Source organism: Numida meleagris, chromosome Z (assembly GCF_002078875.1).
Source record: "Numida meleagris isolate 19003 breed g44 Domestic line chromosome Z, NumMel1.0, whole genome shotgun sequence".
Lineage (NCBI taxonomy): Eukaryota > Metazoa > Chordata > Aves > Galliformes > Numididae > Numida > Numida meleagris.
The window spans coordinates 61896411-61919370 of NC_034438.1; the positions used below are offsets into that span (position 1 = coordinate 61896411).

At 37.1% G+C, this 22960-nt stretch overlaps 1 protein-coding gene across 10 annotated transcripts in view; it reads left to right on the plus strand.

Moving 5' to 3' along the window:
* The window catches only part of EDIL3 (EGF like repeats and discoidin domains 3), a 273821-nt gene that overhangs the window by 179089 nt on the left and 71772 nt on the right, over positions 1 to 22960 (plus strand). For all 10 annotated transcript variants that reach the window (XM_021380111.1, XM_021380103.1, XM_021380106.1 and 7 more), the window contains one exon: positions 14927 to 15108. In XM_021380111.1, coding sequence (XP_021235786.1) covers positions 14927 to 15108 — 182 coding nt within the window. The remainder of the gene's footprint in view (positions 1 to 14926; positions 15109 to 22960) is intronic.

Here is a 22960-nt window from a genome sequence, read left to right on the forward strand (position 1 = left end):
AAATGCCACAATTAAAAACTCCATCAGGTGAGGCAGCACTGTCATTTACAGAAATCACAGTGGCTCTTTTCCAGCAGACTGTCTTTATCATTTCTCTTAGTGATCTTATTCTCAACTATAGACTCAGCAGATTACAAGATGTGGAAGTAGACTCACTTGTCTGTAGTTCCCACAGTGCACCCCAGGAATGTTATCTGTAAATGGGAATGGAACATTGATTTATTGGTGTAGCTCTATAGTGAAGTCCCTAAATCTAGTTTCTTCACCTAGGCACAGTTCCTAAAAATACTAAGTCATGAAATCGCATTACCACTGGAAAAAGCAAGTGAGTATTAGGGATGAAAAAGCTCCAAAAATCCTTTTACTTCTGCTTTTTAAATCCTCAAATCACCTAAGAATTTCCTTACTTTATTTTCACACTGCTCCCTCAGCAGAGAGGAGTGAAGACCGAGGCTGAATATTACAACCTTACTATAAACTATGAACAGAGGATTTGGTAATGGATGCACATGATAGTCACTTAGCAATAATGACACTATTGAGAAGCACAACATAACATCTAATTTCTTCATATTTGATTAGTTCTGATATCCATTGCTTATATAATGTTTATGAACTGTGTTGACCACTATGATAAGAGTAATGTGCTGTTGTTGGCTGCAATGCTACATCAGCATAAAAAGCATTTAATCTCTTTGGACATATCAGCAAAGAGGTAGCAGTTCTACTCATTACTGTCTGAAAAGCTTTCTTCTGTTGCATGCAACATAACTAATCACTTCATTTTCATGTCATCTCCTAGAGATTTAAAGCTTAAAAACAACATCATTTGGAAAGCTTGCCTGTCTGGAAGTATCTGTATATTCATTAGTTGATACTGATGCAAATTGGTAAAGACGTTGCTTTTGACATACAGTATTTTATGTGAAGACATGAAACAAGATTAATCATATTCTTCACTTCAGTGCCAAGTACCAGACTGGCTAATAACAATTAGAGTCACACTTAATAATAATATAAATGATCATAGGCCAAGAAAAACCAGTTTGTTTAGTTTTAAATCTGAGAAGTAAATATAGGAAGATAAACATTTTCTGTTAATTGTATTTTAGAACCGAGTGTCTCTATAAACTTAGCAGATTCAGGCAAAAACTTGCTATTCTATTGGGTAGTTACTAATCATCTATAAGTTATCAAGCCCATTTTATATTTTTTATCTGGTAATAGGTAAAAGCTGTCTGAAATAAGTCATTCAAGTCTATAGAAGTGCAAAATAAAATGGGTTTTTGTAAATTCTGTTTTATGGTTTCACCTTGCATTGTGATGCACTGGAGGGAGGGACTCTTGGTCTGTTACCATGTCTCAATGAAAGTGCTGATTAAATTCCTTCAATGAGAATGAAAACATTGATTTGGTCTTGCCTGTAGGATTAGTTGTCAGAGCAACAATTAACATGAGTTGCTACAACCATGTTACTCAATATCACTCAGATCAGAACACTGGATTGTGGAAAAAGCTCTTGAGCTACATAGAGGAAGCAAACTATTTGATTACCTGAAGATTGATTGAAATGGTCAATAGGCAAAAAGTATCACACTGAGCTTGTGATGTCCAACCATATCACCTCTATGTTATATCCATCAGCAAACTTCAAACTCCAGTCCAGACTGGACTTCAAATTTAAAGCACTGCTTCACTTAACCTGTGGATTTTTAACAAGAGTAGACTTATAGCTAATATGGATACAGTAGTATACCATCCCTTTTGGGTGATTTTTGTATTGATATTAGAGGTCTGCAAAGCTTTAATATCTAAAAAGTCAGTGTTCCATACACACACCTTGCAGAATTTAGTATTCATTCCAAGTGAAAATCTACTTCTGTATGGGAGGGACTGCAGAGGGTTTGCTAGTGTTTAAAAGAGATGTTTTAAGAGATGGGATAAGAAGCTAGAGCTACTACTGGGGGAAAAAAAAAATGTCATAAACTTGAGAGCAAATGAGATGTTAGTACAAATATGCTAGCCATAAAAAAAAACAGGCCAATACATTTTAAAAATGCATATGTAGGAATATACCTTCTATGCCTATGTTAGCTGCAGCTATACTGGTGCACACTGTAATAAGTGCTCCTGGCTACTGAAACCAAGCCATAAGTTGATTAATCAGATAATGACCTGGGGTAAGTGACTATCCTTCACATTACCTTCTTACACTAAGTTTTCTTCATGCAAATATGATGGAAGTAAATTCAGTGTAAAAAGCCAGACTGCTTCCTGTAACTTTAGCTCTTCTTCAGTCCATCAGAGCATACATTTACACATGTGGTCTGCCTACATATGTAAAAGACAGGGTCTTCTGGAAAATGAAAAGCATCCCTGACTAATTCTGCCTTCTGGAGATGAAGATGTAAGCCCAACAATTTGAAATTCTACATTCTTAAATGCACTGATTATCCATGCAGCTCACTGCAAAAATGTAATTTGGTATAGGAAAACAGGGAGATTTTTTTGTATGCCAGGTAGCATTATATCAGACTGTGATTTACTGAGACTGAAATATATTCATATTTTATTTCACCGAGAAAAATATGGACAGCAGACACATTTTGTCTAAATAGTGTTCTGCTTATGAATGGCTACCAAGAATAAAAATGCTAAATCAATGAACTATTTTTTTTATTATTATTTCATGTAGCATTGTACATTACTGGATAAAGTGGAGTACTCAGAGTCAAATGCCCATCGACTGTGAGTTAGTAAGTTTCCAAAGCCAGCAGTACTACCTCATATTATTCCTTCCGAGGAAGAGATCCTCTCTGATGGTATGACTTTTCAGGACTTACCATTCCAAGAACATTGATTTGAAAAGAACCTGAGGTTACAACTGTTCAGAACCACAGAATAACAGAAAGGTTGAGGTCATCAGCATCCTCTGGAGATCATCTGTTCCACCCCCTCCTCAAGCAGTGCCACCTACAGCAAGGTGCCCAGAACCATATCCTGTTGGGTTTTAAGTATCTCTGTAGATGGGGCTCCACAACCAATATTAGCACCCTGTTCCAGTCTTTTCCTTTCACTGAGCGCCACTGAGGAGAGTTTGTATCCCTGTTCCCTTGTCTTTGTTCCCTCTCATCAAATGTTCATACATGCAGATAAGGCCTCCTGAGCACTCTTTTCTGCAGGCTGAACAGTCCCAGCTCTCTCAGTTTCTCCTCATATGAAAGATACCTTGGATTTCACAGTCCTGCACTGCCTATGTCTCTTTTATATTGGAGAGCCTAGAGCTGGACACAGCACTGCAGACATGTGTCACCAGCAGGAGCAAAGGATCACCTCCCTTGGGCTGCTGACATTCCTCCTCTTCAGCCTGGGTAGCTGTTGGACTTTTTTGCTGTGTGGACGTGCTCCTGGCTCGGGGTTGACTTGTCCACCAGGACCCCCAAATCCTTCTTTGCACAGCCCCATTCTGGCTGGTCAGCCTCTGTTCCCAGGGTGAGGACCAGGTAAAGATGTTTCCCTTATTGAACTTCACCAGATCCCTGGCAGCTCAATTTTCTAGCCTGTCCAGGTCCCTTTGCAGGCCAGCACACCCATCAGACGTATCAGTAACTCCTCCCCATAGCCTGTCATCTGCCAGCTTCCTGATGGTGCACTGGGACACAATGCTTGGGTCATTAACAAAGATTCTGAATAGTGTTGGACCCAGTTGGGATCCCTGGAGTAAACCACCAGTGACTTCAGTTGTAATATATGCATAAGAGTTACTTGACATGAGATTACATCGTTGATTGAATAACGGAAATCATGATTTAGAGTAGCTCATTTATTCCCACAGGTGGCAGAAAGAGCTTCAGAAGCTAGTTCAGGGCAGATCTCTAACTTTCAGATGGCTGAAAGTGGGGAATGTGAATTCTGACCCCCTCTTTAGCTGTAGTTGGTAATCTATTTTTATAAATACATTGTTTCTTGTCTATGCTGAAAAGAAACGTGGATAAGAAAAGAATAATGGGAAGGGAAGGACAAAATCATAGAATCATAGAATGGTTTGGGTTGGAAGAGACCTGTAAGATCATCTAGTTCCAGCCCCCCTGCTATAGGTAGGGACACCTCCCTCTAGACCAGGTTGCCCAAAGCTCCATCCACCCTGGCCTTGAATGCCTCCCAGGAGGGGGCATTCCCAATCTCTCTGGACAACCTGTTCCACTGTCTCACCACCCTAACCGTAAAGAATTTCTTCCTAATTTTGAGTCTAAATCTCCCCTCTTCCAGTTTAAAGCCGTTTCCCCTTGTCCTGTTGCTGCATGCCCTTATAAGAAGTCCCTCCCCAGATTTTCTATAGGCTATTCTCTGCCCAACCTGTATTTGTGTTTGGGATTGCCCTGACCCAGGTGCAGGGCCTTGCACTTAGCCTTGGGGAAAGTGGGAAATGGGGGTTATGTTTCTCCTCTTCCAGTCAGTGGGAACTTCACCAGACTGCCATGACCTTTCAGATCCGATGGATAGTGGCTTGGCAGCTTCATCTGCCAGTTCCCTCAGAATCTGTGGACAGATATCATCAGGTCCCATGGACTTGTGCACCTTCAGATTCTTTAAGCGATCTCAAATCTGATCTTCACTTCCTTCTCCCAGTTCTTACCTTTGCTTTCTGCAGCACGTATATGTAATATTTATCATTATTATTATGTTATATAATATAAATGTGTATTTAAGTGTTTATCTTATGTTTAAAATACTAGATGGAGTAACAAATGCCAGATTTCATTGTACTACACTGCAGCAGTAATGAAGACTTCTTTTACTGTGTATACAAAGATTACTCTGAATCTTCATTCTGAATTTGTTCCACCCTAATAAAAGACCATGACCTTTAAAATTAATTCTGTATTTTTAACATGGCTTCAAGCCCTGATTCTAAAAGCTGCTTTACATGAATATAAGGTTAAATCTACATGAAATGGCTTCCAGAAACAAGACCTAAATACTGTTATCTGAATTTCCAGGTATTAAAAAGTCAGATGCTTTATAGCAGAGTATGGAAACAGCTCAGAGGCCATGACAATTGCCATTTCTGGGTAGACAGATTTAAATAACAGCTGTTTGCATGCAGTTCACATTCTGTACTCTAGTTATTGCTCATATTTAGACTATCATTTCAGCAGTATATTGCAGGATAATCCCATATTTTTACTTCTTTCTGAAGAACATGTATTCCATCATAATGTAGAATTCTCATTAGTGCCACTAGTAGGTTTTAAATGCTTTCAATGAATACATCTTGTAACTAGTAATATTGTCACTTCTAGAAGCAGTTGCTCTTCTTATGAAAGGAAAAGAAAATGCACAAAGACAGGAAGAATGTCTCTAGGCAGCCAAATGAGTTTTGCCACTTAAAGAGCACATACTCTTCTCTTCTGTTGAGGCAAGAGAACGTTCTCATTGTCAAGATGGATTTCAGGAATGCTAATTACGTTGAAGTTTTAATCCCATTGATTTTCACTGTAGACCTGCTAGAAAAATGCAAATTGAGGTTCAATGTAACTATATCTTTCCAGTCTTAATTCCAAGAGAAACTATTTTTTCAAATTTGTTTTTTTGGAATTGACAGATTTTTAGAAGAAGCAATTATGAAATGCCTATATATGTATATATATAGGCATTTATATATATATACATATATGAGTGAGGCACTTCATTTAGTAGCAGTTTGTTAACCATTAAAAGAGAAAATAGTATCAGCATCTGATTCCTTTAAGAGAACCAGGTCAGAATTTCAAAACAGTCAGCTCGTTAGAATCCAGATATTTCACCACTACCAATAGAATTTAACAAAAGTTATAAAGGAAATCAATGAGATTTTCTGTTCAATTAGCACTTGTGAAATTACCATTCCTACCAGTCAGCATGACTGTGAGAGTGTGCATCTGTGTCAGCAGGTTATTTCGGTAGAGAGGCAAAATATGAGCTTTCCAACTGGTGAACTTCATTTTACAGCACTGGTGTAGATATTCTTTAGCTTGCACTTTTTCTCTCGAGAGTTCTGACAGCTCCTGGAAATGTAGATTTTAAGATATATTCACCCACTTTATTTAAAGAAATTACTAGTTTTTGTAGTGCAAGTATGACAGAAAAAAAAACATTCTTTGGAATAAATTTAGGGAGAAAAGGAGATAACAATAAAGTATAATGTATTTATCACATATGTGAGATATTACATATTTGGTTCCTACTCCACAGATAAACAAACATAGAAACAAACATAGGAACAAACAAACAAATTAGGAAAAATAAAAGAATGTTATTCAAGACAGATAAATGTAAATATAAAACTAGAGAAGTCTGAAAACAGTTTTCTGTAGCCGTCCTTAAAGCAAGCTAAAATTCTGCAGAATACAGTGTCTAATTGCAAAATTTCCTAACATAGCTGGAAAGCTAATGAGTTTTCTTGTATTCTTCATGTAAATATTTCCAGCCAAACCTGAGGAAGGGAGAAGTGCATGGATTGCACATGGTTCAATAACAAATGAAAAGGATTATTTTGAAACTCAATTAGGTTGCTAATTTCATTTTTGCATACCTAAATTATGCTTGAATTACTGGTTTGCTGTGCTCTGTGCCACCACCATTTACTGTGACTAGAAGCAGAGGAGATTCCACCGTTGCACAAGTCTCGTCCACACACAGCCGCCCAAATCCACATCCACAAAAAACTGTGAGACTGGTAAATAGAACTTGGAATCACAATTTTTTCACCCTAGGATTATAAAAAATAAATTATTGCTGTATGACCACTGGGGCCTATGGCTTCTGTGTCTGCCAGTCTGTAAATATGAAAGCCTGACCACGTATCAATTACTTTGTAGAGCAACTTGAAAGTTTCTATGAATTTTAACTTTCATAATAAATATGTAGTTTAATTTTCATGATTTTTTTTAGGGCTACTGCATAATTCCTGTTTTATTCAGATTAATCTTAGTAATGTTTAATTGGTTATGTTACATAAAAATGGTTAGTGTTACTGCTCAAACACAGCAGAAATGTCATTTTTGAATTTGTCAAGTAGAAATATAAAAATCATTTTTCAGGTAAAGATTAATACATAAACAAATGGTCAGCAGAAAAGTTGAGAAACTAAATGTTCCTTACAATATATTTGTTTGTTTGTTGTTTTTCAAAAAGTCATATTTCTGTTTGTTTGAAAACAAAATAAATGTAATGCCTTTCACTGAAGAGTTAAATGCTGTAACTTGAATAATTAATGGTACAAACTCAGAAGAAACATTTTGTATTTGGTAGTTAGACTGTGTGTGTCCTTTCTGAAAACACCATAGAGTGATAGTGGTTTTCTGCTGTGGCTGTAAATTGTCCATATGCTGCAGTGTTATCAAGGTTCAGCTAATTGTTTTTCTGGTTTATCTACTCTCCCTGGATTTTGGGTTGTGCCTCCAGTATTGCAGTAACCAAGAGGTGAGGAAAGCTGTGCTCCCTCACTCCTCGTGTTCATCTGTGTGTTTAGCATATGTTGTGGCTGCTTGGCATCCTGGGGTACAACAGAGAACAGTGAAAGGAGATGGGAAGTGCTTTCAGGCTATTATTAAAGGTATTAAAAGGCCAGAAGAGTATCATGTTGTCCATGTTTGTGGAATTAGGACAAGAAATAGTAAGAACAGGGAAGATGTCTGCAGTCTAACACCAAATGGGATTGTGGAATACATGTTGCTGGAGCTTTTGAAAAAGTCATTCAGCAAACATTTGTCAGAAATGGTATGGATTAAGTCTATGTGTCTTGGGACAGAGATTCTCATCTGAAGCCTTATTTTTCAGTAACAGTGTATCCACAAATAATGTATCTTTATTGTGAAAATCTGCTTTCCAAGCCAGTTCCATTAAAATCATCTTGAACATGTCTAGGAATGCTATTAATAAAATTAATGTTACGAAAATCAGAACAAAACAGCCAGAACTATCTCTTCATGGAGCAGTACTAAAAATACGTTTTTTTTTCTGACTACTGCTTTGCAGATGGGAGATTTTGATGTATACCTCTTATGCATCTTAGATTCAGCGGGGACAGAATTGTTTTCTTCAGTGTCTGGTATGATGCTGTGTTTTGGTTCTAGGAGAAAAACGCTGCTGATAACACACACCAGTGTTTACAGTTGGTGCTATGCAGTGCTGTACTGAGCCAAGGCCATCCTCAGTGAAGGGCCCAAGGTGCTGGCAGGGAACAGAATTAGGGCAGCTGACTTGAACTGGCCGAGGGGATATTCGATACCATATGACATCATGTGGACGGAGATTTCAAGGGAGTAGGATTTCATTTCTCTCTTCTGCTGCTCTGGGGGCCTAGCTGGGCATCAGGCAGGGGGTGGTGGGCAATTGCCTGTGCATCACTTGTTCATTCACATATATGTATGTATTTGTCATAATTATTATTCTTCTCCTTTTCTCTTATCTTAGTAAACAGTTCTACCTCAACTCATGAGTTTTGCCTTGTTTTTTTTTGTTTTTTGGGTTTTTTTAATTCTCTCTCCCATCCCCCTGGGAAGGAGGAGAGGGAGCAAATGACTGTGTGGTGCTGAGACACCTGCCAGGTTAAAGCACAACAGTCATTTTGGCACCTAACATGGGGTATGAAGGGTTGAAGTAACAGCAGATCTGTCCTGAGCATGTTAACACAGAGTGTTGTGGTAGTTTGATAATTGCTGGTCACAATGATGATTTTTTTCCTTATTTATGAAGCTCTTTAATAGTCTTCTCATGGAACTATATTGCGTAGCACGTTGCTTGCTGTTTATTTTCCCTGTTGCATTGTTTGACATCTCTGGGGATTGGATTAAGGTTTTTATTTTGCTGTGCTGTGTGGCCTTGAATTATATCATGACATAACTGGGAGCCGAGAAACTAATGGTCTGTGTGTTTTCAGCTTTGCGATCATCTTTGGGTTATGCAAGCCAAATTGTTGATACTATTAGTAATTACACTCTTTGCTTTGTTTCTCCCATCCTGCTGGGAAGGAGGAATGAATGACTGTACGGTGCTTAGCCACCTGCCAGGTTAAACCACAACAACATGGTGTGGTTTGGAGGTGGTGCTCGGGGACATGATTTAGCGGTGGGTTGTTAGAGCAGTAGAGTTAGGTTGCGGTTGGACTTGATGATCTTGAAGGTCCTTTCCAACCTGACCGATTCTATGATTCTATGATTCTATGAACATGCTTGGTCAGAAGAAAGTCTGAGAGGCGCTGCCTTTGATGGTGAGCTGAAGTAAATGCTTAGTAAGAAAAGGAACAAGCACAGATTGGTGGTTCTCCCATTTGTCATATTTTCCCAGCTTCTAGCTGTTTAGGGACTTTCATTTCAGGGACTTCCTAAACTTGAAGCTGTATTTTCCTTCAATTATACACCTATTGGGTAGGTCTGCTCTTCAGACAGTTCAAAGATGGCAGTTCACCAGATATTAATCTCTGGGCCTTGTATAGGGAATTCACAAACATATCCATTCTAAGCAAGCAGTAGAATGGAAAAACCACCCAACTAGAACTAAGCAAATTAGTCCCTGACTACAAAGCCTCCGTTTCAGACATAGTATTATAAAAAAAGTCCTAATACGCTTTCAGTGTCTCCGCCACCTATTTCAAGAGCTCCTCCACTACACTGGAAGATTTTCCAGAGTCTGTTTAGTGTAAGAGGTCCTCTGGTGGTTCATCACAGCAATGTGAATCTCAAGGGGGCTATCGGCTAGCACAGGAAGAAGTATATTTTCAGAGAGCCGAAGCTTCTGTGTGAAACCATGCAACAGTGAAGTTGGCCATTGGAGACCATCATATTCCTCAGGCCATGATAGTGTCCACTGACACATCACGTAGGAAGGGAAGTTGTGTCTCACAGCCACCTCTCTTCCAAAACATTTTATGTAGTACTTGAGGAAAGGATTTTTATCATTAACATGTCATGGTTCTGAAAAAACAAGCCATACAGGAGCGTAACATAACATATGAATGGACAGACTGCTGAATGGTTGTCCATATCCATCTAACCAGCTCCTATAAAAACCCATACATTATAATTTGAAGAGAGTTATCCCTGACAGAACAAACTGGGCAAGGTTGTGTGGATGGCATAGGGAACAAGAAGAAACAGAAGACTGAAACCTGGACTGCATGGTGAGGAACTTATGCATGTATCAGCATTATTTACTGCACTATCAGAGGTCATCTGTAATCCCATTGTCAGGATTTATGTTTAGCACAATTACTGTGCTATGCTAAACACATCCAGAGTAATCTCATTCCAGAAAATGAGGAGCTTGGAGAAAGGCAGGATTGCACATGTCTAAAGCAGATTTGTTTTCTGCATGCCTTCAATTTTGCATCTGTTTGTTTTGATGACGCTATCTAGAGACAAACCAACAGAGGAAATGAAAGCTATATATTCATGCTGTGGAACCAGACATGCTTCATTGTCAATAACAGAAAATCTTTTTCTTCTATTTGCAGAAGCATAATCCTCTCATTTTCAAGTAATTTTTAAACCCTTTGGAGGTTTTTTTTTAATTTCTGGACTGACATAAATGTAGTTGTACAAATTAAATATACTCATGTAACGTGTTTACCCAGTGCTTTCTGCTTATTATCTCCTACAGTAGTAATTTTTTATCTTGAAATGGTTTCTCCTCCTGTTAAGAGCAGGAATAAGTGACATATCTCCTTATTCTAGTTTATGTCTTTAGAGATACCAGTAATATCAGGTCATATTTCCTTTTTTTTAGAATTTTATTCTTCTAAGAGATTAGGATATAAACACAATACTCATCGTCTGTCTGGGGATCAGTTTGAACACCATACCCTATGTTTACAAGTGAAATCTCATCTAATGATTATTTGTGGTGCAAACTGGTGTGTTTTATTTCAGATCTATTTAAGTTTGAGATTATAAAAGAAATCTTCAAGGGACTTTTTTAACCATGCTGTCTTCAAATGGTTTGGTGGGGATTTCTCAGAAGAATGAAAACACATAAAAGAATCCTTAATTTCTCCTGTAATGCTGTCTTTTCTGTCTTTCACTAGATCTATGTAGTTTATTGTATAGCTTTGCACTGTGCAGTCTTTATGGACAATGGTTTGTTGTGGAATAGGTCTGTGTTAAATGAGATTAAGGGAAGTATTAGTCGGGCTTTCTTTACTGAATTGCAATTGCTACTGTAGCATTAAAAGCAATATTGTGCAAGTTAATATTTTGCTATTTAATAAGATTAAAAGTAGTTAGTAGTTTGCTATTTAATGACATTAAGATTTCCAGATGACAAAACACTCCTTGTGAATCACTATAATGAACCTGTCACACAGCTTTTTAATTGCTACTATTTGATTTTTTTTTTAACTTTCTTACATCAAGTTGATTTTCATACTCCAGCGTACTAGAATTTGCAGAAATGGTTTTCTATTTAATGACTGACATTGACCAGAGTGAACTGTACAGTCACTGCAGTGATATTATTACTCCCTTTGAGACTGCAGTTTGCCAAGCTGTCATGATTTTTGTTAAATGAACTGTGGATATAATAGTAGCAGAGATAAAACAACAAAATATAATACAGTTTGTACCTGTGTGCAGAAAGATATATCTTAGTTTTAAATAAAAGACAAACAATCTCCAAAGGCTGCATTTGCTTTTTTCCTCCATTGTTAATAGTCAGTGTTGTATCACAGCCGTGAAGCACTAAAAGGAATAACTGCTATCTTAACTTGAAGAAAAATACTGTTTCTGCTCCTAATATCTTCATACAGCAGCTAGTCTATGAGCAGTTAGTCACTGATAAAGCATATTTGATGGCACCAGTGGCAGGTTATTCAGTTGGGAGTTTTCAGGCAAAGTAAATTTCTTGGGAATTTGGAGAGTAATAGCCCCATTATAGCTTTTGGAAGGAGACAGCATGACTCATAAAGCTACTGGAGTATTTGGTAGAAGTTAATGAGCATATGGATAAGGAAAGTCCATTTACTCTGCAGTATTTGAAGTATAAAGATACATTCAACTATTTTCTTGTAACTGATAAAAGGGAATAAATTGACAAGTTTTCTGGTAGAATAATGTCTGATTAATAATAAAGAGGAAAGGATTGGTAAAATGGGCAGCATTAACAATGGAAGTAGCTTACTTGTAGATTCATAGCAAAACCACTTCTTAAGTTCCAGCTGCTCAGTATCCTTCTAGAGGAGCTAGATAGCGAAATGTTAACTTAAGAAATATACTTAGCGTTAATAAAATGTACTGTAGAGTTTTAAAAAGGTATTGTAATATCAGTTGATGTGGCCATGAAACAGATAAAATTCAATGTTTTCACATTCAGGTAAGACTTCTCAAGACGACAGTCAATTACTATATATGTGGAGCTATCTGACATCTCAGGAAGTAGCTTTGAGTGGGCCTCCTCAAGGCCCATCTGTCAGGCCTGTGCCTAGAAATATTTGCAATTTGTCAGCGCTGCTTTGGTCATGAGAGTAGGATGGCATTGAAAGTCTTATGGTTTGGACCTTAATCAAACTTAATCAAAAGTACTCACCTAATGAGAAAGATCTAATGTCTTTCAGGGTGGAGAAAAAGTAAGATTTAAAACCAGGTCTACTGTTTTTTTTTTTTACTGGTTATTGTCTACTCAAACTATTATCTATCTCAAATTTCCTACTCATTTTGTTATGATTGAGCTGAACAGAACTGATCACCAAACTAGAAAGTATCTCTAATGTGTTAGTTTTACGCTTTAAAAGTAGTAAATTTGGGGTTAACTCACACTGAAAACTGACAAGCATGGCAAACCAAGATTGGAACTGCAATTAAAATAAGTAGCTTGTGCAATGAAGTACCTATTCCCTGATGGTAACAAGTTGCTTTGGATTTCAGAAGTAATCCTCCTAAAGCTAGGGGAAGGTAAACACTTCTGACCATATATGGTCATAGCTGACAAAACACAGTAAGTGCTCTTGATAATTTGACTGCCTTCAATTTAGAAAATTCAGCTCTCTGAAAGAAAATCACACATATTTCAAATACTATTTATCATATCTGAAGCATGAGAACAAACATTCATTCAGATCAGGACTTCCACAGTTCTGCACCTTAAACAGAGGCTGTTAAGCAAAATAATAATAATAATAATAATAGACATGTATCTTGTTTGCCAAATCTGGGACTTCTACGGGAGACTTGAGGGTATAAGCAGCAAATAAATGTTCTGATTTTGAAAATGATCTGCCCAAGCCATCTCTTCCCCCAACCCATTCAGATCTGGCTCTAATACATGCTGAGATCCTTTTCTCATGCGTCCAATTTTTCCGTTAGATCACTGAATAATGCTAGCAGTGCAAGCATGTACCCTGTGCACCTCATCAGGAAGAGGCAAAATAGAGCTGTATGTCCCGCATCCATATTAATGCCATGCCTCTATGCTGCCTTTTTAAGCTCCTCTTACAGGACTCTCAAATGTTTCCTTAAATGTATAGTTTAAAATATTTATCAGTCTGTTAGGTGTGGTTGGTTTCAGGATAGTCCTGTGCACGCTTGCATGTGTTTTAGATATGAATGGGTGTGCTTTCTTTTCCATTATGAAATGGCAAAGATGTTTTAACAAGTAAATATCAGAAACTTCTGAAAAGCTATTTGCATTTGAAAGTACAGAGATTTCCTTCTAGCCTGAAAATGGGAATGGCAGTTTATGAGCCAAAGGAATTTTATGAGTTGATGAAAAGATTTCAAAAACAGAGCAACCATTTAAATAGGTCTTTCAATTTTTAAGTAACAGCTGATAACAATGAAAAATGACAGCTTCACAACAGACGTGGTTTTGTTTTAATGCATTCTGTTGTGTGCTTGCCTGTGCTGGTGACAAGGAATTTGTTTTCTTCTGGCACTGCTGTGCATCTGGCACAGCAGCAGGAGAGAGAGCTGCATTTTGTTGTATTATGTGTGGCATTAACAGAGCTATTAGTCAAGTGCTGATTGCACTGCCTTTGTTGTTGGGTGACATATGATGCAAAAAGGTAGAACTAGAGCTTTAGACTAGACAAGCTTAGTGGACTGTTAAAAATGTGGCTGGAATCATAGCACAGTATGGTGCAAGTCAGTCATTAATTTCAGTGGGGCAAAGAAAACAAAACAAGTTTCTCATTTAAAAACTAATGCATTTGGAACTCACCTGTGGAGATTTTACTTTCCTCTTTCAGAACACAAAAAACAAAGCTTCCTGTAAACATAGCGGCAATTTAGTTTGGATTTGGCTTCAGAAAACAATATATGCAAAAATTCTTGATTTTAAAGCAATTATATGTACAACTGTTTGAATAGTGGTGTTATGGATGAATACTACTCACAGAATTATAGCATTTGAACATTACAGTTAATTGCATACTTTGTAGTTTGCTTATTAGGTGTATGAGTCCTTTAACTATTTTCATAGTACATGAAGAATATCATATTTCTAGATTCATATTTCTAAAGATGGCTGCAGTAGCGAGTTGAAGAGCATTGGCTAAATGCTGGCCTTTATGGCACAAGGAATATGAACTTTACTATAATTACAGAACTTTGAGTTTGCTTTTATCAACTATTTCAATACTTGAGTCTAAGAATAATTTTCTTAATGTTGGTATCTGTAGAACTGAAACTCACAACTCTTCAGAGACAACAAACAAAAAAATTGAAATATTTACCTACATTATTAAGTTTGTAATGAGAATATTTATATACAAAATATCTGTGTACTTTTTTCGCATTTACAAAAAGAAGATTCTACTCAAGTGCTCTAAGTCTCTTCTAATAAGGTATATGATTTGTTATTCTGAATCTATTTGTATGTTATTTGTAATTACAGCCATTTGGGACTAAGAAGAGTAAATAATAATTTCAGTTGCATACATTTCTTATTTCCACAGGATGCTCTGGCCCACTAGGGATAGAAGGAGGAATTGTGTCGAACCAACAAATTACTGCATCATCCACTCATCGAGCTCTCTTTGGACTCCAGAAGTGGTATCCGTACTATGCACGACTTAATAAGAAGGGTCTTGTGAACGCTTGGACTGCTGCAGAAAATGACAGATGGCCATGGATTCAGGTAACAGATGGAGCTGAGGAGAAAAAATCTCCTTGATTCAGTTGCCAGAGTCACTTAAGGAACTGATGAAGACAAGTGGTAATCTAACAGCTAGATTCTTTTTCACTGTCAGAAATGTAGCCTAGACTAAAAGGGACTATTTAGTTGCAAAAGAGGAATAATCTGAACTTTACAAGTGCACAAATCTTTTTAATTTAAAAAGTGCATGCATATGTTCCATTGTGATTCTAAGCTGCAGAAGCAAATTTATAAAGACTCTTTTCAAGGGAACAGATTTCCACATATGCTACATTTACTCATTAGGTCATTAGTAGCATTTAGCAGTGACATTTCTTGGTGGAGGTACTTTGACATACTCCTTGGGCATAATTCTAGACTGCTTTAATGCAGTCTTGGCTGTACCACAGCCTTTGGGAATTGTTTGTCCTCTCTGCTGAGCTGCTCCATGCACATAGGTTAAGTGTTGTGTGCATCTTGCTGCAAGTAACAGGAACTGTTGTAATTAAGGTTGAAATACCTGTTTGAACATATCCATAGGGCTGAAAGTACATATTTTTTTCACTCCTGTTTAAGGATGTTATGGCTAGAATGATTTAAATGCTGGTGCTCCACTTTGTGGACTGAATTTCTTTGCTCACAGCAGTTGACTCTGGTAAAAGTTATGATGTTGTGGAACATGAAGTCCTGTAGCTGTACTGTAATGAAGATAATGATTATCTAGTGATGGCTGTTGATCTTTACATTTATGGTGTTTTTATTATATGAGAACTGGACTGAGCTTTACCATGTTCAGCTAGATACTCACAAAAAAAAGTCACTATAGTAAATATGTGAAGAGGGTGCTTCCCTCCCTCCCTCCTGCCATGGGAATAGCAGAGGATGGTAATGAGCATCGTGTGCACTAGCACTAAGTTGAGCTATCTGTCCCCTAGCTGTGTCAGACACACTACTGTTGAACCTACCCTTGTGTGCATTGCAGAATTTTTGTTCAAGTCTTCACGCTGACTGCTGTTAGAGGTTTTCCTGAGCAGCTCCCAGATGTTTTGGAAAAAAAGCCTACAGGATTGCTTGTTCATTTTTCTTGTTTGGAGAACAGGCGCAAAGCACTGCCTGATGAAGTCCTTTGGAGCTGCTGTGAGAATGCTGGGTTCTGTCAGTTCAGAAAAATGAAGCTTGTGTTGCTGTTTGTTATTCACTGCAGAGTGAAAACACAAAGGTCCTTCAGTGTATCTTAAGCCAGTTTTCTTCTGACTGGCGAGGTTAGGAAGTTTGTAAAATTTATACATTGAAAAAGACCTGGAAAGAATAACACAAAGGGACTTGAGGAGAATTATGTGGAGTAGAAAGCTATCATAATTTGAATGGATAATGAAAAACATCCATTTTACAGTAGCTTTTGCGGTGCTTTAGAGCATGGGCTTTATTAAATATTCTGGAGAAAGAAGTCAGAGTCATTTAGCACTGGCCCCCTGAACATGCCTTTAGTAGAAGATGGACTGGATGCAGGCTGCCAGTGGTCAGTTACTTCCATGTTTGTACTCAGCAAAGCCACAGCCCTTCATTGAGGAAGCTCTCAGACAGATGTGAGAATTTCTATCCAGACTGTAGAACTGTAGAATGGTTTGGGTTGGAAGTGACCTTTAAGATCACCTAGTTCCAATCCCTGCTATAGGCAGGGAAACTTCCCACTAGACCAGGTTGTTCAAAGCCCCATCCAGCCAGGATATGTCTTCCGTTTGATCTTACCTGGAAGGAAGGTTGGAACAACTGAGAAAATACAAATCTCAGCCCAAGCCATCAGGTTTAAAAAATCTAGATTTTTTGAGTTAATGTCTCAGTCTAAGAAATGCCAATCACATCTGGGTTATTCCCTAATGTTGACAATCGTAGTATGTAAGGACTCACTAAAATCTGGTTAATTGATATAATTGCTATAATTTCTTCTCATCTTTCCTTAAAAATAAACTTTTATCCATAATTATTGAAGAACTTGCCAATATTTTTATCAGAGTTGAAAGCAAAAAGAAAAATACTCTTTGCTATGAAAAATAAGTTTATATCTTGAGAGAATTGTTCTTTTTTTTTTTTCTGATGACTTTGCTTCTTGAAGCACATGGGGCCAGAAAATGTTAATTTGGTATGGAGATGATACTTGTGGAGAAAAAATTGTTCTGGAGAAACCCTGTTTTGATTCGGCAAGGATGGAGTACCTCAGAAACTCTCACTTAGGTCCTGCATAGTAGTCCTTTACACCAGAACCCTGTCTTCAGGCATGCAATACACACTAAGAGGCAGGCGCTGCCTGACACCTGTAAGGGTGAACAGTTTCTTTTGAGAGAAGAGAAACCCACAAATCCCATATCTAATATTTGGACAGCATCTGTAATGGCCAGAGAGATGCTTCTTCAGTCAGAATACTCACATTTCTGAGTTTCTGGCTTTCTTCCTTTTGTTCTTGTGGAATAACTGCTCCTAACAACCAGCTTCCTCCTGGATCCTAATTAGTACGGACTGCATTTGTGACCTTCTTCACACTGATCTGAGAGATGAAGCATGAGATCCTGAATATGGCTCTTGAAAAACAACATGAATGTATGACAGAGAGTAAGTGGAAACTTGTGAAACCAGAAATGCAATTTTAGGAAATGCAAATTAACATTTAGTGCAGTGAACCTGACACAGTAGCCTGTTACTCTATTACAGTTTCTAGTGCTAGATAAATTCTAGAGGAAGCAGTTGTATCCCACAGAGTATGATTATATATGGGCCTGTGCCTACTTTTACCTTGTTCCATCATTACCATTTTTCTGTCTTTAATTAATTTATATGTAACTTGACAAATGGAAGGCTTGAGTACTTTACTTAAAATTTGCAAAGAGTGCAGATTTTTTCTCCAATCTTTCAGGTGTCTGACGCTCATGAACTAATTAGTATGCAATTTTGTTGTCTGCATTCTCTAAATGAACTGAAAATTGAAATTGCCATTTTAAATTTACACTTCTCTACATGTAATTAATAATGGCACTACAATGCTTATAATTGGCTTGTGATTTAGAGGGTCAGTGACCATGCTTTTCAAAGCAAATTAAAGTCAGAGTAACTTGTATCTCCCTTTTAAAGTTCTGATGACCTCTGTTTCCCTCCATAGGTTGACACTGATAAAATAACACCTGCGTGTACAGTTCACTGCTTTATGAGTGACTCTAACTTTTAATATTTTTAAATACAATGGGAAAAGGTCTCATTTTCTTCCTATTTTTCCACAATTTTATGCTTCCTGAATTGTTCAGTCTGTCAAAATCGTCACTTTGCCTGTTCTGGTAAAACTGTTTTTTGTCAGAACTCTTTTCTTAAGAGAGTACTGATTTCTCTTTACCCTTTTGTCCTTTTGCTTTCATGTCTTTAAAATATACTATTTATTTTTATTGTGACTCTATCTCTACACCTTCCTTCCACATACATCATATCTATGTTTTTCCTTCCACATTGTTCACATCTGAATTTTCCTAAGGCAGTATGGATTAGAATAGAGATGGCCATGGGCAGGATTGTTGTTCATATTCTCTCTCTGCCATATGCAAAGTAATTTCAGATTCAGGGGAATGGATCAAATCCTAAATTTTCATTCTGACTCTCACATAACTATCTTCAGTCATCCATCTTTCCCCTTCTTGTCACATTTTCTCTGTTTTCATCATTCTTCTTCCCACTCACTTCTACACTGTGCTCTGCCCTCCCATAATAAAATTCTAATATTTTAATAAGAACAGCTAATCTCTGAAACAAGGCTGCAAACAAGATCTTCTAAATCTAGATCCTCTCTAGTGATTTCTAACCTACACATCCATACCTATACCTTACATTGATTCTTCTGTCCCATTTTCACTAACCAAACCTTGCATTTCTTAATTCATCTTTCCCTTGTTCATAGTCAATTTCCATTTTCCCTCTGTATAATACTATTACTTCTTGTGTCACTGCAGTTATTATTCATGTAATATGCAAAGACTTCAGCTGTAATGGAGACGCAGAAAATATATAAAACGGAATGTCATAAAGAACACTGTAAGACAAGATAGAATAGTTCGGTATAACTAGCAATATAAGGAACCATGAACAATATCAAAATTATTAAATCATGCAGTTAAGATGTATGAGTAACTTTGGACAAAGCATGCGTCTGAAGAACCATGCCCACAGATGAGAAAGGAAAGTGGGTGAATATTGTCCCGTAAGATAAGAGCCTTGTTTCTTCAGGCTTCTGGAGTAGTTATGATCTTACTGTTCTGTAAAAAACGTAAGTGCAATAGATCATAGATCAACCTATTTAAAAGTTAATTGGCACAAAAACAGTAGGACCTACACCACCTAAATCAGGGAACCTGGAGTGGAGAAGGAGCTCACAGCAGAACTCCCGTGGTTTCTACCACTGTATTGCAGATCACTCTGAGATCTGTTGGATGCTAAATAGTAGGGAACATTAAGAACATCAGCCTCAGAAGTATGTGTCAGGGTTAGAACCAGGTAAGATGGTGCGTGAACACATGCAAGAGATATAGGGCGAAAGTTACCAGATTTCAGGCCAGACAGTAGAAATCTGAATGTGCAGTGAAGATTTAACTAAGGGAAAGATGGGGTAAATTTAATTTCCTGGTCCTGGCTGTGGTTGCTCGATTAGGCAAGGAGTAGAAAAGATCAGTACCTGCTGGTGGCCATGTAATTGCTGCTGTTCCATGGTGACTGACTTGTCACATCAGAGAATAAGAGATCCTGAAATTATGCTCCTCTCCTGGACATGATTTAGAAGATCCTTGTGAGGAGCAAGCCTGATAATTGCAGCAATTGTAACAGTATATGAGGGGCTGTCACCTCTTTTTCTTTTAACTGCTCTGGGGTCTTTTGGACATGGAAATTGTTTTTAAATGGTCAGTATAAATCCACAGGCACAGAGAGCAGGTTTGAGCATACATTACATTCATGGAATACTAAGAAAATGAACTCATTACTGTGGCTGAGGGCCTGAACTGGAGATGGTTGTACGTAAGATATTTAATAGAAGAATAAAAAAGTGTTATCAGTCATTAAAATAGCAGGAATCGTTTCTCCCAGCTCATCTACATTATTACTAGTTGTCTTTCAAATAAAAAGATTCAAATATTTTGCTTCATTACTGTGAGAAGGAGGAGGATTTAGAGTTAGAACGAAATGCTTTTTCATCTTAGAATTATTAACTCCTTTCTGTGTCTATTTTATACAATTTTTCCTTCTTAGATCAATTTTTAAATGTCAAATATATTTTGAAAATCTAAAACCTAGAAGTCTTACTTAGAATATATGAAAACAAAGTGCTACAGCATTTTTCTAATTTGTTCCCTAAATAGTTTTTCTGAAACTTCATCCTGAAACTTAGATGCAACTCCATGTTTTGAGATATTACAGATTGTTTGAAAAGATTACCAACTTCTTGTTGGTAATTTGCATATATTAGTATTCTGATCTAAAACAAATACATTGTTTTATTTAGTTTTAAGTATCAATTTTTAAATACTGTTTTTTTTTAAATATTACTTTTAAATATTACTTTTTTCCTTTTTTATAACTTCTGCAGGTTAGAAAAATATTCCCTTGTTACATTTCTTGGAACCGTAAGCAGATAGTCTTCCCACTGAGATTCTCAATTAGAAAGTGAGATCTACCCCGGCAGGGTCTATCTGAAGCTTTCACAGGTTCCTGTAATAATTTAGAATTTTGAGATTGGATAAGTCTAGTTAGAGTCACAAAAATGTAGCTCTTGTATAGTATGTTTCCACGGCAGAAATCAGAGGGATTAATTAAGTAACAGTCTATTAGGCATCCTATGAAATGCATGGAAATGTCCAGTTCCCTGGAGGGTGCACACAGAGCCTGCACACTAAATGGGAGATGGCATTGTTCATCCAGAGAAAACAAAACACCACAGTGTTGCCCATACACAGCATTCAACAAAATGTCTCTGTGGACTAAATATTATATTGATATGTTTGAGGATCTTGTATTTAAAATTAGCAAGCTAAGACAAAAATTGCACTCTATATTGATTAGGATACTTGTTTCATAGGATCTAAATTCCTGTTTCTACACCAGAAGCATTTTATTTAGTCATTACTAATGCTTTGGTAGTGATTTACTTTTTCTTTTTTTATTATTTATTCTAAATATATTGAAATATTGTTTCTGTTTGGTGGAATGCATTTTTTTTTTTTTAATTTGTAGCTTAATTTCTTTTTTTTTTTTTTTTAAATAGTTATCTACCACAACCCCTGTGGCCTCAGTCTCAACTCTGGTTTTCAGCCTCCCTTTTTTGAGTGCTTACAGACTCTAGCACTGGCATAATTAATTGTGTTTACTCATAATTACTCTTACACAAAAGCAATATAACACAAGCTGTTTGAGTTCCATCATTCTCATCCCTAACCAGGAAAGGGTAAAATATAAACTTTTTCCAAAAGAAAAAAGCAGGGAAAAAATAGCAGCTTCCACATCAAGAACTTCCAAAGAGCAAGTATATACCAGATGATAACTATTTGCTAATAAAATGATAAAACCTAAAATACACAGAGGTCTTGCAGAACATTCATTCAAACATCTGTTAGTAAGAGCTCTAAGCAAACGACCATCTGTCAAACTATTCATTTTGTCAAAGTTCATTTCCTCATTCATGAGTACCGTTGTATCAGCTTCCAAAAATACCTGTCATGATAGATTAAATATTTAATATTACTCAATATAGCTCTCAGCTTAGTATAATTTGGCCAAGTGAACCTTGTGAAATATGATCTGAGAGCCATCATGTAAGGTGATTTGAACCATACAGGAAGACTTAATTTGGTAAGTTTAATGCTCAAAAATGCATTAAAGCTCTTCATTTTTTGTCAACAATCCAAAATTTTACTTAGTTTCAAATTAGGATTTCTTTGGGGAGTATTAAAAAGTGGCAGTAAGTACCTGAAAGCCCTTGGCAGGACAGAACAGAAACCAATAACAAAGGTACTTTTGAATTCTCTCAAAACAGCCCTACGTAGCACCTTGGAACTACGTAAATTGTAAAAGTTCTTCAGATGTTCAAAGTTTGCCAGAAGTTAATTGACTTCAGTGAACTCAAAACCAATGTCTGCAAACTGTAGATCTCCATCAATGTCTAAACCTTTAACTAAAAATATATTGTTTATCTACTCAGACAAGAAAACAAAAGGACTAGATGCCTGTTTCCTAGTGTAAACATCCAGATATTCCCTTGTGTACCATATCTCGATATCTGTTTGATATTATCTTAAATCTCTTAGTTTCATTCTTCGTACGCACAAACACCCACACACATACATATTAAAACAACTTTTGATTGAGGTTTCAAATACACAGAAACAGTCAGTTCAGTGTTAGCATTCCCATGGCAACAAAAACTTGGTGCTGTTATAGACACTATCCATAGCACGCTCTGTCAGCCTGTGCATCAGCTTTCCTTAATAATTCTTTGTAATGGAGCTGAATGGCTGAAGTAACTACTTTTAAATGCTCCTTTAATGCCATATATTTTGAACTAATGATTTGTCATATTTATCATGGTAATCAAAACAGCAAATGGTGGCAGACTTAAATGAGGATATGTGAGTGTGTCTGGTTTCTTGCACCAATGGCAAGTGGCATGTAGAGATGCCCTCACACCTACATGGAGGCGAACCAACTGTAATGGAGTGATGTGTAGGTATTGTAGTCCCCCAGTGGGGATGACTCGATAAAAACCAGTTAGATGATGCTATGCTGGTGTGAGATAGACAAACAGGTCATATTTGGGGTTCTAAATGTTCACTTTCAA